The sequence below is a fragment of the Priapulus caudatus genome, unplaced genomic scaffold, assembly GCF_000485595.1.
Source record: "Priapulus caudatus unplaced genomic scaffold, Priapulus_caudatus-5.0.1 Scaffold6, whole genome shotgun sequence".
NCBI lineage: Eukaryota > Metazoa > Priapulida > Priapulimorpha > Priapulimorphida > Priapulidae > Priapulus > Priapulus caudatus.
The window spans coordinates 900,720-915,806 of NW_014577067.1; the positions used below are offsets into that span (position 1 = coordinate 900,720).

General features: G+C 40.3%; 1 protein-coding gene across 1 annotated transcript in view; it reads right to left on the minus strand.

Moving 5' to 3' along the window:
• Positions 1-407: 407 nt before the first annotated feature.
• Positions 408-15,087, minus strand: part of LOC106805374 (protein FAM114A2-like) — a gene marked incomplete at its 3' end in the record, with an annotated part of 23,198 nt that continues 8,518 nt past the window's right edge. The window contains 12 exon segments of the mRNA XM_014806941.1: positions 408-480; positions 1,102-1,244; positions 7,566-7,732; positions 8,292-8,447; positions 8,965-9,070; positions 9,296-9,424; positions 9,706-9,941; positions 11,881-12,021; positions 12,545-12,653; positions 12,883-12,999; positions 13,369-13,553; positions 13,843-14,011. Coding sequence (XP_014662427.1) covers positions 408-480; positions 1,102-1,244; positions 7,566-7,732; positions 8,292-8,447; positions 8,965-9,070; positions 9,296-9,424; positions 9,706-9,941; positions 11,881-12,021; positions 12,545-12,653; positions 12,883-12,999; positions 13,369-13,553; positions 13,843-13,993 — 1,713 coding nt within the window.

Genomic DNA, 15,087 nt, shown 5'->3' on the forward strand with positions numbered 1-15,087 from the left:
CATTTCATGGAGGCCAGAAGTTAAGGAGATGCCTAATGTTGGAAGAAGATGGTTGTATATAGATGTTGAATGTTTAATGGGGGTTAGTCTGTAGATGCTATCCAGCAATTTGTCTAGTAACAATAATTAATAGTAAAGCAATTAGGTATTCTCACTGCCACAAAGCATTCCATTCACATGACTTATTACAAAATAAAGAATTATATATAGATTTTAGGAGATCTAGACTTGCAAATGACAATACAGTTTGATATGAGATGTGTTAATGATAAGAGAGACTGATAGTTAATCTACAGGTGAAAATACAGTACGACATGAGATCTGCTAAAGATAACAGCAATAGGTAGAATATCTATTAGTGATAACTGGGAAGAACAAACAATAAAGAGAACATTATATCTACTCACGGCGGCTGTGTTTAGACACTGTGAAAACTTAGACGCCATCACTGCCACCTCAGTGCACATGAGCATACACAATCTGTAACAACAAAATGCAGTGAAACGTTTAGCTTAGCACACCATATCAGATGGAAACAAAACTATAAATCAGTTTACAAATACAACAACACTATGTTGAATAAAACGGACAAAGGAAAGCGACGTGTTATGCAAACTTATTTTAAGAGCTGCACCAACAGGTCCTGATGATTTGTGAGGTTGCTAAGGTACAACATTACACCCAAATTTCCTTAAATGATTTATAAATCAACCTAAAGCTGTACCCAATCTTGCAGCTCAGTTGATATGCACACAACCCTCCTGGCTTTCGCAAGTACTGAATGGCCTGATAGCTGATACATTCAGAAATTTGCCTTAATTTCCTTCAGTCCTTCTTTAATATTCCACCATTTAACAATAATGAGAGATGCTTGAAGTTTGTGATGCTATGTACAAATTTGATATGACACTAAGGAATGCTTTTATTAGCCGATAAATGCCGACTCTACGGGGTGCACATCTACTGCCACTACACCCGTGTATAAAGTGGCGGCCTGCTCTGTCTCTAGGGGTCACAGATCCACTGCCACAATGCCATGACAGTTTGATGAGCTCATCATTTGATATCATTGATCCATAAAGTTAGCGATAAATCTGATACCTGTTGAATGCGTTGGCTCGATCGAGGTGTCTCTGCAAGTCAGCTTCCTCCTCCACCAGCAGCAGCTCTCCCATCTTGTGGAAAGCCTCCATCCCCACGGCTGTAAGTTCACCAATGCTCTGCATCGCCTCCTGGTGGATGAACTGTGCAATGAACTGAATTATTTATTACATTCAATGTGGATGAAATGTAGGAGAGGGAGGGAGGAAGTTACGCCACATTGCTTGACCTTCCTGGAAGCGTGAGACGATGAATTCATTGACACCGCAAGGTAGCGTCAGGTGCAGTATCGATTGAAACTGCCTGGTAGCGTCAGACGCCGTACTTGATTGACACTGCAAGGTAGCGTCAGACGCAGCATTGATTGACGCTGCAAGGTAGTGTCAGACGCAGTATTGATTGACGCCGTAAGGTAGCGTCAGACGCAGTACTTAATTGACATTGCATGGTAGCGTCAGACGCAGTATTGATTGACGCTGCAAGGTATAGTGTCAGACGCAGTATTGACTGACGCCGCAAGGTAGCGTCAGACGCAGTACTTGATTGACGCTGCAAGGTAGCGCCAGGCGCAGCAGTAATGTCAAACACAGCATTCATTGAGTGCGTAATTTCACTGGGCGAATTAGTAGATTACTGATGACGTAATTACGTTTTAAATTGAAATTGCTTCGGTTATCCGTACATTTGATAAATTATTTACATCGACTCGACACAAAATTTCAGTCGTAGGACATCAATGTTACGTAATAAATTAGTGCTTATACAGTATTTAACAGGTTCCCCAACAACAATGATACAAGTACAATTTAGTTCCTGTGGAACAGTTTTAATATTGTTTGTATATCAATACACTGCCCGTAACGGGTTTACATAATCTACCTATAGGATGCCTAAATCAGTCCATGCACGCCCTGAGCTCCCGCGATGGAATAACTAAGTAGGGTTACTACTGGCCAAAGGCTGCAGAATTTACAAAAAGGACATAAAATTCCTTGCAACGCACATTCGTTCATTTTATTACATTTATAAGCATCGATAGCAACCTCAGACAGCTTACAATACGCGCGCACCTGGTCATAAATAAAATATAACGTTAGTTTCCCCGCTGGGAATATCATAAAATTTTAAATTACGCCGTCAACAAGTAAGTGGTTTAATATATATATATATATATATTGATAGATACCCAGCACGATCTGTATAACCGCGAACACAACGAATTGATGTGATGATTAGACTTCAAACAAATTGGCAAATATTACGTATTTTCAGATGAAGCATTTAATGATTGGCCGGCGGCATTATCTCAGAAGCATGCCGCTTCAAACACGTTCGCCAATCGCATAAATTTCACATTAGCAAATGAAACATTTAAAGCCGCACTATGCGCATCCAAACGCTAATTTCTCCAGTACTAGACTAGCAAATACTTCGTGTCATGCATAATCACACTACCTTATGACAAAATAAACTCTAGTTCCTCCCATTTCACTGCGCGTTGTCTTATAAAAGGCATTTGAAACTACCTCCAATGTTGTTCAAATTCTCCGATGTTGTTGACAGTTTCGCGTTGCTCTCCCAAGCAACCGTGCAGCGGTGCTGCAGTACAGCGGTACGGGTGTAGCAAAGATAAAAACATGTGACGTCACCTAACCGATTCTTGGCGAAATTGTTTGGCAAACAATTTAGCGTTGGCGCCAGATTACCAGATTTCGCACCTCTCTCTTGTGGGTTTTAAGCAAACGCGCAGTGAAATGGGAGGAACTAGAGTTTATTTTGCCATAAGGTAGTGTGATTATGCATGACACTAAGTATTTGCTAGTCTAGTACTGGAGAAATTAGAGTTTGGATGCGCATAGTGCGGCTTTAATCATTGGTAAATGGCGTTATTTCAGGTGCATATGCAGCGTCAAACTCGGTCGCCGATCACACAAATTTTGCATTCAAAAATGAAAAACGTAGTGACCGTTTAAGGGCGTTGTTGTAGAAACATTCAGACTAACTGCTAATGCGTTGAACCATTGGCTGTTTATTTTTCTCACATTTTTCCGTCAGCTCCATGTTCAAGATAATATAGCAGCGCTGCAAATCTTTATGCATTTACATAAATTAACAACAGTACAAAGCAAATTCACGTAACTGTATGTTCCGGTTATATTCATGTTTACAACGGAATAACTTACCTTAAAACGTTCACTAACTCTAACCTATGCTCTAACATTAAACCATATAATTTTTCGTCTATAACACAACCCCTATTATCACTGCACGGTTAAAGAACGAGTGTCTCTATTGGCACTTCCAACCTGGCATGTTGCGCCATCTACTGGTTAGATAAACTCATGGTCGTTTTGCACAGAACAAAAGGCAAAGAACAAGTCTTACCTCACTATAGGAGGGCACACTCTGATTCGCAAAAATTGAATCGAAATAGATCAAATGTCAAATGAGCCCAGCAGTTTTTGGAGTTTTGCAATCCAGAATATCTCTTTTTATATTGTATTCGCAATTCATATATATATATATATGCTGTGGCTATCAATCTAGCATGTTCTCATAACTCTTTAATGTATTTACTAACATGCCAAACAAAACAACATTACCATTACAACATTATTGCATGCCATGATACATGCATACTAAAACATTTACCATTGGATCATCTATAAATCTAAAAAATATGATAATCCAAACTGCTAGTGTATCACCTGTGAGCAGTGGCTCATTGTCTAGTAAATACTCAAGAGATTACACTTGCAATGCCATACTGGATTGGTACGTCTGAACGCGATAACCACGGCCTACTTGAATATTGTTGCTAGGGGCGACCACCAATCTACACAAATATGTACACAGTGTCCTCACGTGCATGTTAGAATTGTCGATTTTGCGGCACCATGTTGCTAAGAATTGTCTTTTAGAACAACCTATCACACCAACAATTGGCTATAGCTGCATGTGAATCACGCCAGGTGGTTAGGTCAGTTGTGCCAGTGTGGGTTAGTTGGCACATGGATGCACGCACGTAAGCACGCACGCACGCACGCACGCACGCACGCACGCACGCACGCACGCACACACTCATGCATGCACACACACACGTATGCACGCACGCGCGCGACGTACGTACACGTACAGTATCTACAGCAGATCACGCAACCTCGCGCGCCGGCAATCACGACGCCTGTAGCGCCCCCTGCAGGTAGGCTAGCTGTACGACGGGAAGCAGCAGTCTGAAGCCATCCTGCAGGTAAGTGCTGCTGTTCGACGCCTCCAGGTAAACGTTCGTTAAGAACGGCGTCACAAGCTCTGGCTCCTCCGCATCGTCCTACCGAACACAGAACAGCAGTTACAGAGATGTTCATGCATGCTCAATGTTTGGGTGTGTTCATTTGGGCTGATGAAATAATCGGGATCGCACGGATCCATTGATCCTGTGCATTTGTTTGGGTGGATCACTGATCCGTAGTTCGAATTGTTGATCCTGCTAGCAAGGTGGAATAGAAGGGAATCCAATATGGTGGCACGTGACTCGGCCAATCAGCACTCGCTAGTTGTGAACCAACACGACGGGTGATCCGTTGGAAGCAAGTTTACATTTGTTTGGGCAAATTAGAATCAATGTTACAGATCAGATAAATCCATTTGAAACACACAGGCTCATTGAATCAGGTTACATTCGCACCTGTGTATAAGGGTCACTCGGAGTAAATGCCAGGTTTCCTTTATAGAGAGGTGTTCATTCTAAAGAGGTTTCACTGTATGACTGTCAGTCAAGTAAAATGTCCAAAGTTCCCTTTATAGGGAGATGTTCATTTTAAAGAGGTTTCACTGTATAAACTGTCAGTCAAAGGAAAAGGTCGCCGAAAGTTTCCTTATATACAGGAGCGGTGTTCATTTACATGGAGGCCAGAGTGTTAAGGAAGGATGCTTAATGTTAGAAATGAAGATGGTTGGTATATAGCATGCTGATGTTTAATGGGGGTTTAAGTATGTAGATGCTATCCGGCCAATTTTCCTAAGGTAACAATAATTAATAGTAAAGCAATTAGGGTATTCTTTACCTGCCCACACCAAAGCATTCCATTCCCATGGGACTTATTAGCAAAGATAATAGACTCCTATTACTATTAGCATTTTAGCCGAGAATACTAGGACTTGCCAAATGACAATACAGGTTTGATATGAGATTGTGTTAAGTGTTGATTAAGAGAGACCTGATAGGCTTAACTCTACAGACCTCGTGAAAATACAGTGACGACATGAGATCGGCTAAGATAACAGCAAATAAGATATGAATATCTATTAGTGAGTAACTGGGGAAAACAACAACAATAAAGAGAACATCTATGCACTCACGGTCTGCGAAGCACGCTCGCCCCTGGTCGGAGATGGCGGCCGAGGAGGCACCGCAAGGCGCATACCGCGCCCCCGCAGCGCTGATGTTTAGAACACTAGTGAAAACACTTTGACGCCGAATCACTGCTCCACCTCAGTTGGCCACGATGAGCATACACAAATCTGTCAACAACAAAATGCAGGCTTGAAACGTTTAGCTTAGGCACACCATATGGACATGGAAACAAAAACTATAAATTCAGTTTAGACAAATACAACAACACTTATGTTGTGAATAAAACGACAAAGGAAAGCGAGGCTCGATCCCCGCGTGTTATGAAACTGTATTTTAAGGAGCTGAGTGCCTCAACAGGTTCCTGTCATGATTATGTGAGGTTGCTAAGGTGTACAACATTAACCCAAATGATTCCGTTTACCAGTATGATTTATAAAGCAACCTAAAGCTGTACCAATCTTAGCAGCTCAGTTTGATATGCACACTACCTTCCTGGCTCTTACGCAAGGTATCTGAATGGCCTGGATAGCTGATACATTCAGAATTTTGCGTTAATGTCACTTCCAGTCCTTCTTTAATATTCCACATTTAATCATAATGAGAGATGCTTGAAGTTGTGATGCGTATGTACAAATTGAAATATGACCACTAAGCGAATGCTTTATATGTAGCGCCGATTAATGCCGACGTTACCGGGGGTGCCCACATCTACTGCGCCACTACACCGTGGTATGAAAGTGGCGGCTGTCCTGCTCTTGTCTCTAGGAGGTCACAGATACACTGACACGTGCCTGACAGTTGGATGAGTTACAGTCATTTGATATCAATTGATCTCATGAAAAGTTTAGCGATTAGAAATCTGGAATACCTGTTTGAACTGCGTCTGGCTCGATCGAGGGTGTCTCTGCAACGTCGCTTCCCTCCTCAGAGCGGCCCAGACAGCTCTCCCCATGCTTGCTCGGAAAGCCCGCATCCACGGCTGTAGAGCCTCACCAATGAATCTGGCATTCCGCCTACCCTGCTGTTGGTAGGAACTGATGCAGCGCAACCGGCAACCCAATCAGTCAAATAGCAGTAAAAACTGTCCGCGGTGTGATAAGATACATATGAATTTTTCCGCAAGGTTAGACCTCAACAGGCCGCTTGGTTACTGTATATATATATGGTGTTTACTGAAAAATTAGGCTCAAAGCGGTTCTTAATAGGTGGTTAGGCTTAATTGTTTCTACTTGCTTATAATATAGTAGCTAGCTGAAACCCCAGCGGCTATGGGCGCGGCTTAGTGGACTGTGCAGTGCTCAGTGTTACAGGTACATAGTAGTGTTTTGTGTAAGGATGTTATAGTGAGCAGTTTATGTGTAGTTGCACATGTTTGTTTTTGTTGATGGTTGAGATGTCAATACAAAGTACATGTATTTTAGGGGCTGAATGTGGGTCTGCTGTATGGTGCAGCATTGGCATTTGGCTTGGTATGGTCGATCGATATTGTGAGCCTTTTTTTTATTTTACTGTGGTATTCTTTTTTAAGTCTTCGAGTCTGCAGTGGAAAATAAGAAACCGTACTTGTAAAACATCTTCTAGCCAACGCAGTCAGATTCTTATGTTAAAGGGAGTCTAAATGGGAAAAGTCTTAGGGCTCTAAATGTTCTTAAAATCTTGCTTCTTATTACGCGGGTTTTACTGTATTGCAATTATGTGATCGCTTAGCAAATTATTTATTTTATTTACAGATGGGTCGTCAGGAGATCTAAATACTATTGATCAATTGAAGCATAAGATGTAGAACAATACTATACAGCAGAGACGGCGAATGATAGAAAATATGGGACTAGCAACCATGCTCCAATGACGATAACGTGACCACGTCATGTTGTAATGTTGTGTAATAAGCATAGATTACTGAATTATTTATTACATTCAATGTGGATGAAATGTCCAAATAATTATCAACCAAATTGATAAATCTAAGCATACCACTCAGAATACTGCTATAGTAGTGACAGAAATCAGAGAAATATAAGGATACATGCTGAGATGTATACATGTACAGACCATAACACCATATGCACTCACTGATATGAGATATTTAGTGTCACATTTTTAGAATTACCTTGCCTTCCTTTGCAGCACCAGTCTCTTGTTCTGCACCCAACTGCTCCAAGCACTGCCTGACCCGCACGTGACCACTTAGAAGTTTCTCACTAGTCTTCACTATGTTGATATCTGATGCCAATGCCTTCAGTGCAGCATCAAAATCATGTTCATTCTCACCATCGTCTGATAACAAATGAAATAACCAGGGTAACATCTATGTGTCATATCACCTACATGCTGAAATGTATTACACTGAATGGTTCAAAACAGTATGGAAATATTAGAAAGCATACATACGCACATGCACACACACGCACACACACACGCACTCACGCACGCATGCACGCACGCACACACACACAAGTCAAGCACGCACGCACGCATGCAGGCACACACACGCACTCACGCAAATACACATATTACACTTATCTACAGAACACATACTACACATCTCACCCATCGAGGCTTCATCTCCCCTTCTCACAAATTCTCTTCATAAATTTAAAAGCCTTAGAATAACTCTAAATGGAATGCTGGCACACGAAACAGTACCATCTATTTATAGATGCTTCTAACATGCTAGAAAATCGAATTGGCAAGCTAACAGACATTAAAACAATAACCTAGCAATAATCAAATGAAACTTACATTCTTTATAGGTAATTATATAATCACGTGATATGCAACATGTGGCGATCAGCAAACTTACTCCACTACATAGCATCGCCAGCACTACCAGTACCTTCATCAACGTCCTCAATCTGGAACACATCTCTCAGACTAATAAGATTGCCCTTAAATTCCGGCAGTTGCTCTGCAGGCAGCACGTTGAGCGATGACTGCACTCTTGTTTCACTCTGGTTCGACAGCATCTCCAATGCCTCCAGGTGAGCGAGCCCTGCCAGAATAAACATGAGAACATACCTACTGTGATTATCAATGTGAAAGACATATGAAGCATAGAAACCATAGGATTAATAACGAAACCTCAGCCCATAGCAAATAGAGAACTCTCTAGAATTGTAAAACATTAAGCAATACTTGAGGAACTTTGTGATATATGAAAACTGTGTCCCCATGTGTTTGGAATTGTGGGCCTTGATATAAAGTATAAGAATAATTTAATATCTACGATCTAATTCTAAAATCAGTAAGTACAATAGTTTATATTATTGAATTTCAACCTATTTGGAGAATTCAGCTGCAAAATATTTGGGTGATATACTAGTATTATGTTATTGTCATCACTCGAGTTACACTAAATTTTGCAACAATAGCACAAAAACACCACGTTTAATTGTATTTAATATATTATTAAATATAAATCTATTTTTAAAGCTGGTTAGTATTCATAGCTGCAGGATACCAGGATAATTAATTTATGAATTTTTACCTTAATTGCAGATTACATTTACCTTGCTGTTCATCAAACCAGTAACTAAAGTGCCCCTTACTGGCTTCTGCTATCTCGGCATTCTGTTTAGCCTCTTCCTCGGCCTGTTCCTTTACTTCCCTTAGCACCTACATACATAGACATGTGTATGCAAGTTGTAACATCGTAAAATAATAAGAAAACGTTATCCGAATCACCATGTTTAATATTTTGCTATGCATTCTTGTCTTTGTGAGACATTTCATGCCTTAATAAGCATTTTGCACAGAATTATAGAATCAATCAATCAATCAAGCAACCAATTATTCAATTAGCTAATGAATCAGTAAACATTATAAGCCATCATTATTAACCTGGGAAAGATTTGGTTTGGGTCCCCCAGTTAGCAGCTCCCTTTTCTTGCGTAATCCTGGATCACCAGAAGACAAATGATGCCACGTCTTCTTTCCAACCGATTCCAATGCATCTAAGCCTACTTCAACCTAAATAAAAGCAAACCCACGAAACATAGCACAAGAATGTAAAGTATGTTTAAAAGCGAGCGCCTAACTCACTGAACGTTGCAATAATTAGGACAACAAAATTTGAGGATAATAGTAAATAATGAGTGTAAAAAATAAATAGAATAGTAAATTTTGTATGTATTCAAAAACAAGAGCCGATAGCTTTATTTCAAATATGAACAGAATACAATGATGAACAATGATTTATAGATCTAAATGTGAGTATAAAACCAATAAATTCATATTTCTTAAATACTTACCGTGTTTTCAACAATATTTGAGATTCCAAGCTTTATGCCTCCAAGTAAGCCTTTAGACATGTCAAATATCCCTCCTCCACCTCCTCTTCCTCCTCCTCCTTCCTCTTCTTCTCCTGTAGATTTATGATCTTTTGCCTCATTTTTGCTCTCTGCAGCTTGCTCTTGCTCTTTCTGCTTCCCTGAGCTTCTGCTCGTCTTCTCGTTAGCTTCCTCTGCTGCCTCCACCGGCTTCTCAGCTATAGCGCGAATCACGAGAATGTTAGAAATAATTAATGCAATCTATACAGCTGGCTTCCATTACTAGCTTGGTTCTAGTATATAATAAGACACATCCTCAGGTTGTTGTTTTTATAATGTAGTGCGTAATTCTCCAGATAAATTATTCCAATATAAGACGTGAAATTGATAATCACAAAAAAACTACAGAAGTTGGTGGTAGGGAGGAAATATAATGTAGTCGCTGGATAATTTCTGCTGCCAGATGACTGTGCACTATAGCTGGGTGCTATGTGCGCCGTATAATGGGTGCACAATTGAAGTGTAATTGTATGTAAAAACAGAAATAAAACAGAAGGAAGGGGTGTATTTTCACAACTGCCACTTTACCGTAAATTATTTACTCGCTAAAGACACGTACAAATCACACAGGGTAAAAATAAAGATTGCGCGCTACACAGTGAATTTTAGAAAAAGACGAGGGTTAGAGCGAGAGAGCCTTGTGTCTCCCATGCAGGCTGTTTTATACCCCCCTTGCAAGATGAGCCGCGATGCCATTACCAAATATGCTTCTACCAATCACTGCTGGCTACAGGGAAGGCATAGGGTCCGTGATTAGTGCCTATGGTCACTCCTAAGGTGATGACGGAATGAATGGCCAATGGCGAGTCGGGAGTGGAAATGTTTTATGCCCCATAGGCCACGTAGATGGCCGACGTGGGTATGACGTAGGGCTGATGGCACATTGCGGCAATTTAGTAATAGAGGGGGCTCTAATAGCAAAAGCAGTTGCGCGAGATGGCGCGTGCAAGTGTCATCAATAATCAAAGATGGCATCGCCCTTCGTCTGTGATAACCTCACTCCATTGAGTTGCTGAAATCCTACCAGCTAAAATCCAAGTATATTCAGGCAGGCGAGAATTTCGCTCAGCTGTGAGTTAACACATCTGCATTGCAGGTTGCCAGGCAATAATTATTATTAGAATAGTGCCAGTTCACCCCCATGCATGCGTAATGGGCTGCCCCCGTGTTTTTGCCTACCCACGCGAGCATTCAGGGTGCTATTACAGTGTGCTAATACAGGGTGCTACTCAGGGTGCTAGTACAGACTGCTTTAAAAAATAATATTATTTAAGGAGCGTAAACCTTGTTCAACAAACATTTGCCTTTGCAATTGAACTGTGCAACTGTAGCCTCACATCCACAATAGCAAAAGCAGTTCAGTCCTTTGTTAACAGTCAACAAATCCATGTTTAACCCTCCTCTTAAGGGTCAAAAGGTTATCAGACACTTACTCTTCGCACATCAGCGGAAAGTACATTTCATGGTCCTTTCAATAAAGTGATAGAAATGGTAGGTTGGCGCTGAAACAAAAAAGTTTTGCACTCGGTCCATTAGACCATGTCCTCAGAAAATGTCTGATATCCAACCTTTCCCCCACTGCCCTTTGACCTGTGACCTCCAATTTCGCACTGGTGATGGGTTTCTTCCCCATCACACTATACATCAAATATTAAGAGCGTAGGGTGAGCCATTGAGATTTGTGCCGCAATTCCGTATTTCCTCCTATACCTTAAGTTAAGGGGAAAATAGTCCCCCTCCATTGACACATTTTGACTTTTGACCCCCAAATTCGACATCCCGAGTCCTTTTCGCGACCTCCCCCCCCCCCTTTCGACATCCCAAGTATCAAGACCGTACGTCGAGCGGTTAAGATTTGTGCCCAACTGTTGACGAACGGACGAACGCACGGACGGACGGACAATCATGCGATTCTACAAGCTGCATCTGACTTTGTCAGCTGAGCTAAAAATATATAACTTAGCCCTTAAAAATATAGAAAATACCTCTGTGTATATATGTTATATGTTCACATAAAACAACACACACACACGCACACGCACACGTACACGCACACGCACACGCGCGCACATACACATATATATTTGCGATAGTTACATCTCTGTTTCTTGTCACCAATTCGCATATCGGCTGTTGCTTCCTCTGCTGTGCCTGCCACCGAGTCCTGTGCAAGTTGTTCAGGGGAAGGAGCGCCCATCTCATGTTCAACCGTCTCTAGCACTGCGCTTATACCATGACCTGAGTAAACGAACATCTTAACGTATTAGAATTACGAGCAGGTGTAAAAAGAATCACGTGGGGTGCAGCAATATCAATCGCACACCTGTGGCCTTTCTCAGCCTGGTGCACGGTCATCTATCTATGTACCCTCACTATAGCAAACAATGGCCTTGTTTACTAGTATTACTCTAATGAAGCATAGAACATTAGAGTGACCCATATGCCTATATGCAGAAATGAGAAGAATGTTTATCAGGGCATGTGAGCATTCATTTAGAATGAAATATAATGCATATATTAGGCACACCTTCACATTACAATATAGTTTAGTTTTATTCATTAGTAAACGTTACACGATGCTTAATGATTGATATAGGATGTAGGTTCTACAGAATATGAATGTGAATTCCATTTCATCAGGAATTAGATACTAGCAGATGATAAAGCAATACCAATAATAGAGAAACATCTCGCTATTATTTATGAACTCCAGACGTAACATGCGCAGTAAGCGTCAATAAATTTATTACTACTGTCTTACCAACTTGTGAGGTAAATGTGGATACGGATGTGGAGGCAGTAGAGAGCAGGGAGGACCCCCAGCCCCAGCCCCACCCGGTACGAGCCGCAGGCTGCTGAGATGATTCCGACTGCAAAGACAAATCAACATCTACTTACAGAAATTATTACTCTCACCAAATGCTCTCTCGTGCGCACAATGAGGATATCCATTTGCAACTGAACCTAAAAAACTTAACTACTACCTAGAAACACAGCTAAGCACTGCTGCTTTCTGAACCAATTCACTCTAGCCACGTACGACTTTCAGCTTTAATTATTTTATGGTGTTTGGATCATCCTCACAGAAACGTCACCTACTTGAGCAACTCCAGACAGCTTCTCTAGGACAGACATCTCTTTCTCGGTGTGCTCTGCCTTTGTTTCCTCCTTGACTCCTGAATCCAACTTACTCGTAAGAGTAGCGTCTGTCTGGAACTGTTTACACATACAGAAAATAACTACAAGTCAGCAGTGTTCACATTTCATTCTGTTTAAATTGCACATGTACAAATATACGTAATATGTCTTCGATTGATCCAACAATGCTAACACAAAAGGCATTTTAACCCAGAAGATATATATGGTTAGAATCCGAATGGCTCACAAACCATACCAAACATCTAAAATTCATTACAGCTAGTAATATGAATAAAATGAGAAAAATGCTTAAACTAAAGTACACCGTAACATTCTATTCACAATTTGCCACATATGGATTGAGAACATTATAAATAATCATATTGTTCCCAATAATTATGCAAAAAAAAGGAAACGTCATTTAGAATCAATCCTTGACGCATTCACCTGTGAAGGTTCTGCTTCTTCCTCTTTGGACGAAAGCTTAGAGTTATCTTCAGTAATATTACACGATCCCATCTGTGTCAATGTATGGTCAACATCCTGCACCTCAGTGTTGTTACCTGTAGTGCTTTTTGCATAAACACTAGCAGTATCAGTTTTCAGTCCTTCCTCTGTTGAAACTGCATCACCTGTTTAAATATGATCAACACTAATACCATGCACATGTCAAGGCAATTGTATGTTCATAGTAATATATACATTAATAACACGATAGTGAATATTTCTAAAGTGTTACACTTGCTCAAGTGCAGCAGGGAATGCTATAATATAGACAGCAATGTTTGTTCACATGCATTATTTTACATAGTACTCATAAGCTTCAGTTATTTACTAATCCACTAGAAAGACTTTATTTTTATAATAGCTTATGATGATCATAAATTAGAACTGCCATAAATGTATTCTGATCATGGATACCTGTTTTGGCATTATTTACTTCTGGATCAGTTGCCTCATTATGTAAGTTTTCTGGAACTTTACTTTCACCAAGGGAATGCTCTGATGTCGCTTCATCTTCGCTTCCTTCGTCTGCACTCTGAAACTCTGTTTCGCTTTCTGTCTCTGCCATTCCGGCTGTTGCTGCCTGCTGTATAACACCAATAATTTTCATTTAATTTAGTAGAATCACCTCTTCACCAGCTTAAAATTATCTTATTGTATTTGCGAACATCGTGGTTTTATTAGTGTCACTGATTGGGCCTTTACGACCCTATTTTGAACTGCTCTATATCTATAATTGCTTTGCCAGCATTGTAATCCAACTATATATTGGCATTGCACCTACATTTGGGCATCATATATTTTTAAATACAATGCATGATGAGCTGATGCATGATGGCAAGATTGATTAGATTGGCATTAGGCCTAAGAAAAAAATATGTTTATTTCCGCTAACGAGCTGAAAAAAATTGGACATGGAAGGCAGGGAAAACTTTTTTTTATCAAATATTTTTTATTTTTTGTTGTATTCTAATAATACTTGTTATATATATATAAAATTATATTGTATAACAGCCCATATAATGACTTCAAAGTCAAATCAATGTATTCACCGATCAATACCACGTTGGGATTTTTTATATTTGTGTAAAAAAAAGAAATTTCGCCCGGCAGTTTAAAATGGACTCGGTCGGGTTAGCGGAAACAAACGTCTTTTTTTAGGCCTTAGTCGCCTACAAGAGCAATGACACATAGGGCCACACTGCACAGTGGGGAACTTCTATCATAATGTAATGATGAGTATTTCATCACAGATGATCAGATCATAGCTCTAGTACTATCGCCCACATAAAGTTGCCGCAGGGCTATTACGAATGCTTGGTACCAACTTATTCACGGTTACTCGCGGCTACAAAACGTCTGTGGTAGGCAAATAATGCATCTTATCCGAAGTGAATATGTCTTAAGTTATATCAGCCACTAAAATTTAACCTCTAACTATCGTTGAAATGGTCTACTCACGGTATTTCTTGTAAACGAACATTATTTATACGAACTTCAAACGGTCATTTTTGGTGGATCCAGTCATCGGGAACTATGTATTTCCGCACGTGGAGGGGTGGGCGGATTGTGTTGGTTGTGGACAAAAACATTGTTGTTGTCAAGTAACAAATTAAGCGATCAAAAGAGATTGTAATATTAGTTTTGTCATGAAAGATGAAC